This window comes from Telopea speciosissima, chromosome 1, assembly GCF_018873765.1.
Source record: "Telopea speciosissima isolate NSW1024214 ecotype Mountain lineage chromosome 1, Tspe_v1, whole genome shotgun sequence".
NCBI lineage: Eukaryota > Viridiplantae > Streptophyta > Magnoliopsida > Proteales > Proteaceae > Telopea > Telopea speciosissima.
This window is the reverse complement of record NC_057916.1, coordinates 10,041,934-10,057,035: the sequence shown is the minus strand read 5'-3', so window position 1 is coordinate 10,057,035 and position 15,102 is coordinate 10,041,934. Positions and strand designations below refer to the sequence as shown.

Sequence of the window (15,102 nt, the reverse complement as noted above, 5' to 3'; positions counted from 1 at the left end):
AAGTGCTTGGTTGTCTAAGTGTTAACTGTTGTATTTGACTCCTAAATCCAGAGTTGCACTCATTTTTTTAACACGATAAAACTCCCAAACTAGGCAACTCCCTAAGAGGTCTTTACCTATTTTCTTTCGCTAGTTACTAAAAAATACTATTGCTTTATTGATGGATTCTGTGTTCTATCAATATCTTCGTGAAGATGTGATCACAATGAACCAACTATAGATAAAGTACTAGAAGTCTCTAGATATGTTCACCAGTGAAACCTTTTTCAATCTCACAAAGTCAATAAATAACAATTTTTTAAGAAAAATAGAGGATAACATCTAAAAGAAATATTCTGTCAATCGCTGGATTACAATACATCGCCATGGAAAGCATCCATGAATGCCAAAACACATTTCTCTAACCGCAATTGCAGGCCATCACTAAAAACCCATAACATACTGCTCATGTGGTGCATGTACAAATTACAAGAAAAAGGAGAGAACATGGGATTATCAGCAGGTCCAAAGTGGCCTCAGTTGAACATGCTATCTCAGGCAGGACAAACCATATACTTCATTTGGTTATTCAAATCAGTTTTCGATTATACACGATTTTCCAGAAACCTAGTTCAGCTTTCTATTATCTACATTCAATGTTCAGAAAACAAAGAAGAAAACCAACACTTGTGAGAATGCAAATGCTTAATACAATTAGAGGGGAGAGGAAATAGAACGACATCTACAGTTTTACGAACTCCAGCAGGTCTCTCTCCGAAAATATCATCACAGAACATATCTGCTGATCTCTCACTCTACACAAATTGGTGAAATTGTGACTATGAACTTATGAAGCAGTAGAAATTAACATCTTAAAGTAATCGCAGTTATTATATCCAGGCTCAAAATATTAAAAACAAACCACCCAAGGTCACATAAGGAATCAAAAGAACCATTGTAGACAAGCTTGGGGTTGATTCATGCAAATCATGCTTACCCACGTATGCAAGAAATTTAAAAAATATCTAATTGTTAATTGGTCATCTACAAACCTTTGGAGTCCCATCCCCGAAACCCCCAGCACCAGAAGTACTCTCATGTGCCAATGTTCTATTACGTGAAGGTGATTTCCATACAGAAAATGTAGGCTCGGGGACATCAGCCTCGGGATTATCATTCCTACCCTTAGAAGTGACAGATGTAGAATTAACTGCTTTTGGAGGAAGTATCTGTTCTGCTGCCTTGTCGACATTGAGAGAACCAATCTCTGATCCGAAGCATTTATGGTTTAGTATGAACAGTGAATAAAAGCCACAAAGAAAGCAGTCATAAACTATAAATAAAACTCCAAAACATCAAAATATAGAAAACACAATTAGCTTGGAAGTGGACGACACCTTTAGTTGAGGCTTGACCATAAGGTACAACCTGCTTTTGTGACTGCTGTTGCTGTTGTTTATATTTTTCTAGTATGGCTTGCCTTCGTTCCCTGCTCTCCTCCTTAATTCTGTCAACATCCTCCTCTTCTTGTCCCGCTAGTTGATCTTCATAATCTTCTTCTACCTCTTCATCTCTAAAAGCAGGGAGTAGCATATAAGATAAATTTGAAGTGAGCTAGGATACATCCAATGATTAAATGACATTGTATACCTCAGTGGTTTCTTTTCACGCCTTTCCGGATCATCATCCATGATGTTGGGCACCTTTACTGGATCTTTTTTTTCTTTCCTGTAATGGTAATTCGGTTCATCTTTCAAATGTCTGGAATCTTTCGACCTATCTCGACCACCATATACATCATTATGACCATTATATAGATGTCTGCCCACCCAACCACTCTCAGTCTCCCTACCTCTATCTTTATCCCGAACTCTTCCCTCTCCCTTTCCCTCTCCCCCTCCCTATTCCTGTACCTATCTCTCTCCCTGTCCCAGTCCCGATCCTTCTCCTTCTCCTTCTCCTTCTCTCTCTCCCTCTCTTCTAAAAATTATTATGAAAAACTCAGACTAAGAACTGGACTAAGATTTAAAACCCAAAATCCAAAGCCAAACAAGAACATTGAGCCCGACATACTAAATTACATTTTCTGCCACCAAATACAATAATGATAAAAAATAAATAAATGAAAACCTAAACTTATCCACCTTCAATATTTTTCTGTAACCTTTTATCCCATGGAGGTTTCATGCTCTGAAGAAACATTTATTTTGGCCTCAAAAGAAATTGATTCATTCTTATTTTTCCTGGTCCACATAACCCTCTTAAAACAAAACAATCACCTAGTATGCTTTAAAATAGTATGCTAGAGCAAAAAAGTATGTCTTGTAATGTCAGCTTGTAAAATAATATTCTTAATTCTCTCTCTAAGATTCCTGTGATATTTATGATTACTTCCAAAACAATGGTGTGCCCCCAACACCACCCTCCCCCTCCCCCCCCCCAAAAAAAAAGAAGAAGAAGAAGAATAATCTAGTCAATAAAAGAATGGGGGAAAATGTTAACCCAATCAACAGCTGAAAACCGTTACCTATATTTCATGTTAGCATTTATTGAAGACACAGAGAGAGGCAAAAGTGAACAATTCAGTCAAACCAAAGGGGGACGTTTATCATCCTCACCTCATCCAAACGAAAAGAAGGCTGCACGGAGTTTGGATTTTGACTTAGAATCTCTTCCAAGGATTTTTGATACTTCGATAAGGCAAAGAAGAAGTTGTCCTCCTCTCATTTTCAAGGCTTTAGGTGCCTGAGGCAACAGTTGTTTTCAAGTAGTTCCCTCTCATCCTGCATTTTTAACCAGAGCAAAATACAGGAAATTTTGTGTTTAGAAAATGTAAACATGACTCTTCATCAAATTATCCAAGGGAATATTTAGAAGAATTAACTCTTTAAAAGGTAGTAATGTCATGTTCCAGCAAATGCAGAAAGTGGTTATTCTTTATACTCAATTCAATCACACAATCAATGCCAATAGAAAAGACATACAGTGGACACAATATTCAACCTCCCTGAGGTCTAGGAATGAAAGAAAAGAACATAAATAACAATATATGCAAATAGAAATAATAGTTAACAGTTAGACAATGAGGACAGCCTATGCATAACAGCATATTAAAACATATGGTACAAATGCAGGGGAAATGGCCAATAATTGATTGGCTTCCACCAGGGAACGATCCGCCACCGAAAATATGATTATAGCCTCCCCATCCATTATATTCTTAATAATGGCCATATACCTATACGGCACAATATGTATTCAAAAGAAATCAATTCTATGATAGACATTTGTGTCTGTCATATCTACAAAAATAATTGTGTGATCAACATTACACATTCTATCGGGTCAAATTTTTTGTTCTTTGAAATAATTTCTGGTTGGTTGAATGGTGAATCTCATCTCTACATGTGCTTGGGCACAGCTGGCAGAACCTCTGCATGTGTCTACCTAGGAGTTTTTACACTTCATACATGGCACATATTGGTAAAAGAGTTGATAAAGCAACAAAGATTTCCGAAAATCAAAGACGGGTACCACCTTATACTCCTCACAGTTGATACAATAAAGGCCTTCATAATCAGCTCGGTAAATGTTACCATTTGCAAGAACTCAAGTAAAATTCCTGATCATTTTTTCTTAAGTCAGTACACATGGCTTTTCCTTAGGTCCAACAGACTACGTCAGGTCAAAGAGGTTTTCTTATAGGGCAGCTGAACTAGATACATTGAGTTTACTTTTGACCTACAGAATCACTGTACTATAATACCGAGCTTTTTTTTATTTAAATAAGTTGCAATACCAAGCAACATTTTAGAAGTTTAGCATAAGTATGCAATTCCCTTTAAAATTAGCATAGTATGTTCATTTGCAATTAAATTTAAGTTTCAGCAAGTTTAATTTGCTCGATGTGATAGTGTCGGATTGTTTAATGGTTCAAATATTAATTTGGAATCAGATTTAAATTTCAACCACTTTAATTTGTTATTTATATTAAAGTGCTGGGTTGTCTAAGTGTTAACTGTTGTATTTGACTCCTAAATCCAGAGTTGCACCCAAATTTTTTAACACGTTAAAACTCCCAAACTAGGCAACTCCTTAAGAGGTCTTTACCGATTTTCTTTAGCTAGTTATTAAAAAATACTATTGCTTTATTGATGGATTTTATGTTCTATCAATATCTTCATGAAGATGTGATCACATTCAACCAACTATAGACAAAGTCCTAGAAGTCTCTAGATATGGTTCACCAGTGAAACCTTTTTCAATCTCGTAAAGTCACAATAATTAACAAATTTATAAGAAAAATAGATGACAACATATAAAAGAAATATTCTATCAATCGCTGGATTATAATACATCGCTATGGAAAGCATCCATGAATGCCAAAACACATTTCTCCAACCGCAATAGTAGGCCATCACTAAAAACCCATAACATACTGCTCATGTGGTGAATGTACAAATTACAAGAAAAAGGAGAGACCATTGGATTACCAGCAGGTCTAAAGTGGCTTCAGTTGAACATGCTATCTCAGGCAGGACAAACCATATACTTCATTTAGTTATTCAAATCAGTTTTCTATTATACACGATTTTCCAGAAACCTAGTTCAGCTTTCTATTATCTACATTAAATGTTCAGCAAACAAAGAAGAAAGCCAACACTTTGAATGTGAGAATGCAAGAGCTTAATGCAATTAGAGGGGAGAGGAAATAGAACGACATCTACAGTTTTACGAACTCCAGCAGGTCTCTCTCCGAAAATTTTATCACATAACATATTTGTTGATCTCTCACTCTGCACAAATTGGTGAAATTAACATCTTAAAGTAATCGCAGTTATTATATCCAGGCTCAAAAAATAAAAAATAAACCACCCAAGGTCACATAAGGAATCAAAAGAACCACGGTAGACAAGCTTGGGGTTGATTCATGCAAATCATGCTTACCCACGTATGCAAGAAATTTAAAAAACATCTAATTGTTAATTGGTCATCTACAAACCTTTGGAGTCCCATCCCCTAAACCCCCAACACCAGAAGTACTCTCATGTGACAAAGTTCCATTACATGAAGGTGATTTCCATACAGAAATGACAGATGTAGAATTAACCGCTTTTGGAGGAAGTTACTGTTCTGCTGCCTTGTCGACATTGAGAGAACCATTCTCTGATCCAAAGCATTTATGGTTTAGTATGAACAATGAATAAAAGCCACAAAGAAAGCAGTCATAAACTAAAAATAAAACTCCAAAACATCAAAATATAGAGAACACAATTAGCTTGGAAGTGGATGACACCTTTAGTTGAGGCTTGACCATGAGGTACAACCTGCTTGCGATTCTTGTTGTTTATATTTTTCTAGTATGGCCTGCCTTCTTTTCCTGCTCTCCTCCTTAATTCAGTCAAGATCCTCCTCTTCTTGTTCCACTAGTTGTAATTAAACCCTATCTTCACAATCTTCTTCTACCTCTTCATCTCTAAAAGCAGAGAGCAGCATATAAGATACATCCAATGATTAAATGACATCGTATACCTCAATGGTTTCTTTTCACGCCTTTCCAGATCATCATCCATGATGCTGGGCACCTTTACTGGATCTTTTTTTCCTTTCCTGTAGTGGTAATCCGGTTCATCTTTCAAATGCCTGGAATCTTTCGACTTATCTCGACCACCATATGCATCATTATGACCATCATATAGATGTCTGACCACCCAATCACTCTCAGTCTCCCTACCTCTATCTTTATCCCGAACTCTTTCCCTCTCCCTTTCTCTCTCCTCCCTCCCCCTCCCCCTCCCTCTCCCTATTCCTGTACCTATCTCTCTCCCTGTCCCTGTCCCTGTCCCGATCCTTCTCCTTCTCTCTCCCCTCTCTTCCAAAAATAATTATGAAAAACTCAGACTATGAACAGGACTAAGATTTAAAACCCAAAATCCAAAGCCAAAGAGGAAGAAGGAAATAAGAACAGAGTAGATTACGATCCTCACATCAAAATAGCACAAATTACAATGACTAAAAAATAAGGAAGAGAAAAGTGGAAGAAGGAAGAAATTCAATTGAGGCGGCGATCAAAAAACCCGGTTGTCCCAAGAAGTAGCGACAAGGTAATTTCCCTCGGGACTAAAACAAGAACTTGAACTCTGCGCCATAGAAAAGAACAGAGATTATAAAATTGCAAGCAATTAAATATAGAAGAATCCACTGTGATGGCTGCTATAGTAAAGGGAGGGATTGGGAGTAGAAGAAGATGCATAGGACAGGCCTGTTTTCCTTAATCAATTTCTTCTACGTTGGTTCTGATGTTTTCGAAATTGACCGTAACTGCTTTCTTCTTCTATGGTTGGGTTAACCTGGTCTCAGGAACAGGAGGAGGGTTGTCGTTGATGGATGAGAAGAACTAGCTCCTCAGCTTCGAAGAAGGAGTTGAAGTGACATTGATGATGGAAGCAGAAAAAGGGTTTGGTCTTCCGCAATTCGGAGGGGAGAGCAGATTGCGGCGAGTATAGAGGGGAGCGAATCTTAACAGAGTTTGTCTCATGACTCTAAAGGTTTTTTCCGGTCAGGGTTTTAGCAGTACAGAATTTGAAGACGAGGCTTCTTCCTCCTCCCCCTCCTCAATAGCTTCTTCTTCCACGTCCGCTTCCTCCCTTATGTTTTTTTTTTCATCTCCTAACATTGAGCTCCGAAAAGCAGTGCTGGTCTTAAATCCATAAAAGTTCACCTTCAGCTTGAACGGAATACAGCCATCAAATAATACTCCCAAAGTTCCTCCTCTGCTCCTGCCCAGTTCAAATTCCAATTGAAAATACCATCACCCATCTCTCTCTCTCTCCCTCTCTCACTCATGTTGTTTATGATTGATGAACCATTACAGAAAAATGGGTATTAAGTCCAGCAATACACTTTATCTGGGGAAGTCTGTTTCTCCCTCCCTCCTTCTCACGTTATTTGTTTATGACTGAATCAATAATGCAAAATGGGTATTTAATCAAATTATTTCAACTTAAAATGCACTTTATCTAGGAAAGTCAGTGTTTCTATTACAAAATCATGCGGTACCTTTCAATTCAGAAGAGCTCAAAAGGAACCTTCCTCAGCCACTTACCTGTAGATGTTTCAACCTTGCCTCAGCTACCTCATCAATTAGATTAATCATCCTACATCAAAGGAAAAGGAAAGTTAATATATAAGAGGAAAGAGAGATTCCTTTTTCTTTTGTAAAAGGATGTCAGAATCACTTTTATGTCTTGTTTGTAATTCAGATTCTTGTTCCATTTGGCCAAGCAAACACGAAGTCCAACAGAAAGAGATAATGTTCACATATGAAGGTTCAACCCAGTTGCTTGATTCACAATATGATCTACCTGGTTTCAAGCTCGGAGATTTTCACAAGCAATAACTACTCCCTTTCAGACGCAGTTGTGTCGACCTGTCAATTGAGAAAATAAAGAACAATTTACACTTAACTTGCCGTCAAATGAGACATACATAAAAACAACTATAACACAGAATTAATATCAGAAAGAAAGAATTGAACAATAACATCATGCTTCAGAGCTAATAGAGAGCATTGGAAAATAACATTTCACATAGAGATGCTATTGAGACCTAATAGAATAGGCAAACATATGGCATACAATTCTTTTAATAAGAAAAAGAATACTGAGTAAACCAGTGATCGGCTGTTGCTTTAAAGTACTAGTGAGTTTATCAAAGAAGAGAAACAGGCTGATAACAGCAATTTTTCTGATAGGAATAACGATGAAAACTCGGATCACAATAAAAATAATAATAATAAAAAGGGTAAATTATGCGGCGACCCCTGAGGTTTGCCCTAAATACAGTACGACCCCCTGTGTTTTTAAAATATACACTCAGCACCTTTAAGTGGATGGTGTTAAGAATAAAATTCAAATGCCAATTTTTCCCTTCAATTAAACAGCTCCAAATCCCCCTCTTGGAGACCTTAACAGCCACAAGGACGTTATGGGATCCGCAGTGGAGGCCTCAAGGTCTGACTCCGTCCTATACCAGCACTGGTGAGTGCTTCGCAAACTCCAGCGACAGTCTAATGAGGATCCCATAGGCCGGGAAAGAGAAGGGCCAAGACGCAGCTCCTTTGCTTCCTACAATTGTGGTTCATCAAGAACAGAAACAATGAAACGGAACTTTCCTTCCTACAATTTACAGATACCCACCTTCCCTTTTCCCTTCACATTTGTTCCTCATCTCTTATCTCTTTCTCTACATCTTTGTTCTTCTCATTAGATTCATAAGAGTGAGGAGACTCAGAGATTCAGAGATGAGTGATGGGCATGTTGGGATTGTGGAGAGAGCACTGAGCAGCTTAGGGAAGGGGTTTCATATAACCTCTGATTTCAGATTGAAGTTCTGTAAAGGATAAGAAAGGTTAGTTTTGATCAATGAAGAAGAGAAGAAAGACCTCACTATCCCCGGATTTGGAGTCCTTAAAGATGTTTCTGTCGATATCAAATGCGATAAAGGCGATTGGAGGTGGTGTCAATATGATGTTCTTGGATTCAACCAGCCACCAGGTAATGGGTCTTCTCTGATTTCTCCCCTATTTCTCACTTAGAGCTGAAAGATTTAAGCTTTCTTCCTTATAGTTCCTGAATCAATTTCCCCAATGATTCATAGATGAATGGAGATTCTGCATTCCCATGAGAACGATTATATAATTTTGATTGGCCCTTTGAGCTTGCAACCAGGTTTTTCTACCCATCCGGTCAATGTCAATCCTTCCACCCCTCCAAACTCGATCCAATCATCCGAAGAACCATACCTGTTCAGATCTGTGGTTGCCTTCAAGAAACCCTGCAGAGAGAATTAAATGACACATTAATGGACAAATTCAATCTGTATGAGAAGAAAGGAAAGTAAAGAAATGAAGAAACAAGATGATAACCTGCATCAGAACTGTAATGGAATCAATGGTCTTGCAGGGACCAACGAATTTAATGGGACCGAGTAAGAAAGTCCCTTTTGGTATGAAAAGCTTCACAGAACCTGAAGATCCACATGCTGCTTTCCATGCCGCTGTAAAGGCCTGCGTAAGTTAGAACGAAATTTAGGGTTAAAGATCTCTAAAACTTATCAAGATAAAAAAGAAGAAGAATAAATTATTTATAGAGGAAAAAAGAATGGGAATTAAGCATAATTACTTTGCTATCGTTGTTTCGTCCATCGCCTTTAGCACCGAAGCTCTTGACGTTGAAAGTGCCAAAGCCCTGCTTCGTCACTGCAACTCCTTTTTGTCCACCAGTTTTTCTTCCTCCTCCTGCGCCCGCTCTTCATCCGCTAACAATCCAGGTAAAGGAAGTGAAGCAAAGCAAGAAGATGGGGTTGCAACGTGTGGGGGCAGATGAGTTTGCAGGAGGAGGAAGAAGATAAAGAAGAAGTAGAGAAGAAGAAAAAGAAGCAGAGACGATCGTGTGAAGTTCAGGCTGCCCTATGGGCAGAATGGTAAGCACACACCCCATTAGGGGTATATTTGTCATTTTACGGCATCAATCACCAACACGTCAGCAACTAACGGGAATGATCTAACGGACTGGGGTTGAGTGTAACAAGTAACCTAATCTCAGGGGGTCACAGTGTATATTTCAGAAACACAGGGGATCGTACTGTATTTAGGGCAAACCTCAGGGGGTCACCGTGTAATTTACCCTAATAAAAAAACCAATCCTTGTCGAGGAATCTCTTACCCATGACCTCCAGCCTAAAACATTGTTAGAATCAACCTAGCTTACCACATGAATAGAATTAAGCTTCTTCATTATATTAGCTAAATAGATGTTAATCATTGTTATACAGACACAGCTCCAGCCTTATATTGGTCACATGTGCAAACCAAAAACGGTCAATGGAAAATATTTATATAGAGGAGGTGGCATCAGAGATACGTGCCAGCTGTAGTTTCATACGACTCATGTGCTTAAGCTGAATAATCACCACGCACAATTTTTTTTGGGTGAATAAGAAATTCATTACCAAGAAGAAAGGAAAATTACAGGGCCCTCAAGGGGGAGCAACCAAACAAAAAATAAGAAACCCCGGCATCAGCCAATTTGCTGGCTAGGGGAAGAAAAGGAAACAAAGGATAGACCCCAGGAGACAACAATAAGTCTGTTCCTAGGGGTGTCATTACAAAAAGAGGGAGGAGCTGCCGAAAGCTTCGCTCTAATATCAAGGGAGATGGAATCCCAAATCTGCTGGTAAGATCAGAGTTGGAGGTCCATACATCTTCCAAGCCAACTAAGGATTTTAAACTCAAATCGGCTCTAAAAACCCTATCAAGTTTCACACATAAAAAGAAATGCATAAAGATTAGATAAAATGCTTCACTTCAAGCGCAAAATAGAATGTGCACTGCGAGGGAATGACTAAAAAATAAAGAAGAGAAAAGAGGAAGAAGGAAGAAATTCAGTTGTGGCGGCGATAAAAAAACCTGGTTGTCCCACCCACCAAGATGAACTTACAGGGACATGGGAGTCTCTGGCACTTCTCTTGGGATCAGTAGCAAAGAAAATAGTGTAGACAAGGATGAAAGTATCAATAAATTCAGCTGCCAAACCCACACCTTCGCTGTAGCCATCGGCGATCTCGTTCGCCCCACCACCATACTGCACATAGTAAGACTTTTGGAAGGCCATTACTAGCCCTACACCACACATTGCACCCAAGAATTGTGCTACCATGTACATCACAGCATGGATTAGTGACAGTTTATGGGCTAAGAAAAGCCCAAACGTCACTGCTGGGTTATTATGCCCTCCTGTACACACACACAACTGTTTAAAGGGAAAAAAGAGAGAGACGAGAGTTATTAATCATTACTTGAAAAAATTCCTTTCTCTTCAATGACTATCATTCTTTTTTAAATATAAGAAGGAAAATAAAATGAACCCAGCAGAACAAAGTGAAGCAAGGCATTGAAATTGAACAACAATCATCAATGAAAATGCCAACAGATAATAGTGGGCCACGCTGTATTGGACTGGGGTCTTTTATCGAGGTTTTGCCTGATGGAGCATCTTACCCCTCTTTTGTTGTTGTATCATAATTTTCTTCTCTTTCCTAAAGGAACAAGGTTATCATTCACCCACGGTGAATTGAGTGGAGCAAAAGTTCTCTATTAGAACATTTTTCCATGGGGATTAACAAGAGAATTGAGAATGCTTTCTATATCGCTTCTAATAATACTCTATTTTACAACTAAAACAGGTGAACTTACGGGGACATGGGAGTCTCTAGCACTTTTCTTGGGATCAGTAGCAGAGAAAACATTGTAGACAAGGACGAAGGTACCAATAATTTCAGCTGCCAAACCCACACCTTTGCTGTAGCAATCGCAGATCTCATTTGCCCCACCACCATACTGCACATAGTAAGACTTTTGGAAGGCCTTTACAAGCCCTACACCACACCTTGCACCCAAGCATTGTGCCACCATGTACATCACAGCACAGATTAGTGACACTTTAAGGGCTAAGAAAACCCCAAGCGTCACTGCTGGGTCAATATGCTCTCCTGTACACACACACACACACACACACATTGTTTATAATCAAATTGTAAACACCAGAAAACAGAGAAAGAAGCAAAAAAAATGGAATACCCACCAGAGACACCCGCGGTGCAGTAAACGAGGATGAAGATCATGAAACAAAACCAGAGGTGGATTGTTCTTGGCGGCAGCAATGGTAGTATAGGCGCCTTCCATGTGGGGAGGGGTATTTAGGTAATAAAAAGGCGTTGTGAGAACAAAAGGCTCTGCAGAGGTGGATTGTTCTTGGCGGCTTTGGAGTTGGCTTCTGCAACTGCAAAGCATACATGATTTAAACAACGGCATAGAAAATGGATTCTGATGAATATGGAACCGGTTCTTTATATGCTTGCTTTTGGAGATCAATGAAGATAAAGGAGAGAAAAGAGGAAGAAGGAAATGCGAACAGAGTAGGTTACGATCTTCAATTCGAAATAGCAAAAATTAGAATGACTAAAAAATATGGAAGAGAAAAAGAGGAAGAAGGAAGAAATTCAATTGAGGCGGTGATCAAAAAACGCAGTTGTCCCAAGAAGTAGCGACGAGGTAATTTCCATCGGGAATGAAACAAGAATTTTGAACTCTGCGCCATAGAAAAGAACAGAGATTATAAAATTGCAAGCAATTACACATAGAAGAAGCCACTGTGATGGCTGCTATAGTAAGGGAGGGATTGGGGGTACAAGAAGATGCATAGGACAGGCCTATTTTCCTGAATCAATTTCTTCTACCTTCGGTTCTGATGTTTTCGAAATTGAGCGGAACTTCTTTCTTCTTTTGTGGTTGGGTTAACCTGGTCTCGGGAACAGGAGAAGGGATTTCGTTGATGGATGAGAAGAACCACCCCCTCAGCTTCGAAGAAGGAGTTGAAGTGACATTGATAATGGAAGCAGAAAAAGGGTTTGGTCTTCTGCAATTCGGAGGGGAGAGCAGATTGCAGCGAGTATAGAGGGGAGCGAATCTTAACTGATTTCATCTCATGACTCTAAGGATTTTTTCCGGTCAGGGTTTTAGCAGTTCAGAATTTGAGGACGAGGCTTCTTCCTCCTCCTCATCCTCAACGGCTTCTTCTTCTTCCACGTCCACTACCTCCCTTATGTTTTTTTTTTCATCTCCTAACATTGAGATCCTAAAAACAGTGCTGATCTTAAATCCATAAAAGTTCACTTTCAGCTTGAACGGAATACAACCATCAAATAATACTCCCAAAGTTCCTCCTCTGCTCCTGCCCAATTCAAATTCCAATTGAAAACACCATCACCCATCTCTCTCTCTCTCCCTCTCTCACTCATGTTGTTTATGATTGATGAACCATTACAGAAAAATGGGTATTAAGTCCAGCAATACACTTTATCTGGGGAAGTCTGTTTCTCCCTCCCTCCTTCTCACATTATTTGTTTATGACTGAATCAATATAGCAACATGGGTATTTAATCAAATTATTTCAATTTAAAATGCACTTTATCTAGGAAAGTCAGTGTTTCTATCACAAAATCATGCGGTACCTTTCAATTCAGAAGAGCTCAGAAGGAACCTTCCTCAGCCACTTACCTGCAGATGTTTCAACCTTGCCTCAGCTACCTCATCAATTAGATTAATCATCCTACATCAAAGGAAAAGGAAAGTAAATATATAAGAGGAAAGAGAGATTCCTTTTTCTTTTGTAAAAGGATGTCAGAATCACTTTTATGTCTTGTTTGTAATTCAGATTCTTGTTCCATTTGGCCAAGCAAACACGAAGTCCAACAGAAAGAGATAATGTGCACATATGAAGGTTTAACCTAGTTGCTTGATTCACAATATGATCTACCTGGTTTCAAGCTCGGAGATTTTCACAAGCAATAACTGCTCCCTTTCAGACGCAGTTGTGTCGACCTGTCAATTGAGAAAATAAAGAACAATTTACACTTAACTTGCTGTCAAATGAGACATACATAAAGACAACTATAACACAGAATTAATATCAGAAAGAAAGAATTAAACAGTAACATCATGCTTCAGAGCTTATAGAGAGCATTGGAAAATAACATTTCACATAGAGATGCTATTGAGACCTAGTAGAATAGGCAAACATATGGCATACAATTCTTTTAATAAGAAAAAGAATACTGAGTAAAACAGTGATTGGCTGTTTCTTTAAAGTACTAGTGAGCTTATTAAAGAAGAGAAACAGGCTGATAACAACAATTTTTCTGATAGGAATAACGATGAAAACTCGGATCATAACAAAAATAATAATAATAATAAAACCCATCCTTGCCTAGGGAGTCCACCGAATCATTAGTGGAAGTTGGGGACCCCAAGAATGATGCAGTTGATGCAGCCGTCTACCCCCCTAGTTTCTCTAAAATGTCAAATATTGTCAAGGAATCTCTTACTCATGACCTCCAGCCTAAAACATTGTTAGAATCAACCTAGCTTACCACATGAATAGAATTAAGCCTCTTCATTATATCAGCTAAATAGATGTTAATCATTGTTATATGGACACAGCTCCAGCCTTATATTGGTCACATGTGCAAACCAAAAAGGGTCAATGGAAGATATTTATATAGAGGAGGTGGCATCAGAGATACGTGCCAGCTGTAGTTTCGTACGACTCATGTGCGTAAGCTGAATAATCACCACGTGCAATTTTACATACATCTTGCAAGGCCAACTAAGGATTTTAAACTCAAATCGGTTCTTAAAACCCTATCAAGTTTCACACATAAAAGGAAATGAATAAAGATTAGATTATAAGCTTCAATTCAAAATAGCGCATATTAGAATGTGCACTACGAGGGAATGACTAAAAAAGCAAGAAGAGAAAAGAGGAAGAAGGAAGAAATTCAATTGTGGCAGCGATAAAAAAACCTGGTTGTCCCACCCACCAAGATGAACTTACAGGGACATGGGATTCTCTGGCACTTCTCTTGGGATCAGTAACAAAGAAAACAGTGTAGACAAGGATGAAAGTATCAATAAATACTGCTGCCAAACCCACACCTTTGCTGTAGTCATCGGCAATGTCGTTCACCCTACCATCATGCTGCACATAGTAAGACTTTAGGAAGGCTTTTACCAGCCCTACACCACACATTGCACCCAAGCATTGTGCCACCATGTACATCACAGCACGGATTAGTGACACTTTATGGGCTAAGAAAAGCCCAAACGTCACTTCTGGGTTATTATGCCCTCCTGTACACACACACAACTGTTTAGAGGGAAAAAAGAGAGAGACGAGAGTTATTAATCATTATTGAAAAAATTCCTTTCTCTTCGATTACTATCTTTCTTTTTTAAATATAAGAAAGAAGGGATACAGAGAATAACCTAAGCATAGCAATTGAAACAAAAACAAAATAAGGAAAATAAAATGAACCCAATACAACAAAGTGAAGCGAGGCATTGAAATTGAAAAAAATTACCAATGAAAATGCCAACAGATAATAGTGGGCCTCACTGTATTGGACTAGGACTTTTATTGAGGTTTTGCATGATGGAGTACCTATGTCCTAGAAAAACCAAAAAGCATTGTTATACACCACAGAATGAAGAGACAACACTAAACC

At 38.6% G+C, this 15,102-nt stretch overlaps 1 protein-coding gene and 1 long non-coding RNA gene across 2 annotated transcripts; both read right to left on the bottom strand.

Moving 5' to 3' along the window:
* Positions 1-724: 724 nt before the first annotated feature.
* On the bottom strand, positions 725-1,198 carry LOC122666770. Its single transcript, XR_006333715.1, has 2 exons — positions 1,032-1,198; positions 725-794 (listed from the first exon to the last, which is right to left on the bottom strand). It is a non-coding gene; the product is annotated as an uncharacterized LOC122666770 (long non-coding RNA).
* Positions 1,199-5,415: 4,217 nt separating this feature from the next.
* LOC122657828 (RNA-binding protein 25-like) lies at positions 5,416-8,208 on the bottom strand. The gene is made up of 6 exons (XM_043852653.1): positions 8,178-8,208; positions 8,011-8,105; positions 7,383-7,408; positions 7,085-7,136; positions 5,512-5,753; positions 5,416-5,455 (listed from the first exon to the last, which is right to left on the bottom strand). The coding sequence occupies exons 1-6, from the start codon at positions 8,206-8,208 to the stop codon at positions 5,416-5,418; spliced, it is 486 nt and encodes a 161-aa protein (XP_043708588.1).
* Positions 8,209-15,102: the final 6,894 nt, after the last annotated feature.

Excerpts from the sequence above, each read along its gene's own strand:
- LOC122657828 (XM_043852653.1), bottom strand. The coding sequence starts at position 8,208 with ATGAGGAACAAATGTGAAGGGAAAAGGGAAG. Across the intron at positions 7,137-7,382 it reads ACAACTGCGTCTGAAAGGGA|GATGATTAATCTAATTGATG; the intron begins GTAGTTATTGCT and ends CCTTTGATGTAG. Across the intron at positions 5,754-7,084 it reads CAAGGTTGAAACATCTACAG|AGAGAAAGGGAGAGGGAAAG; the intron begins GTAAGTGGCTGA and ends GGGAGGGAGGAG.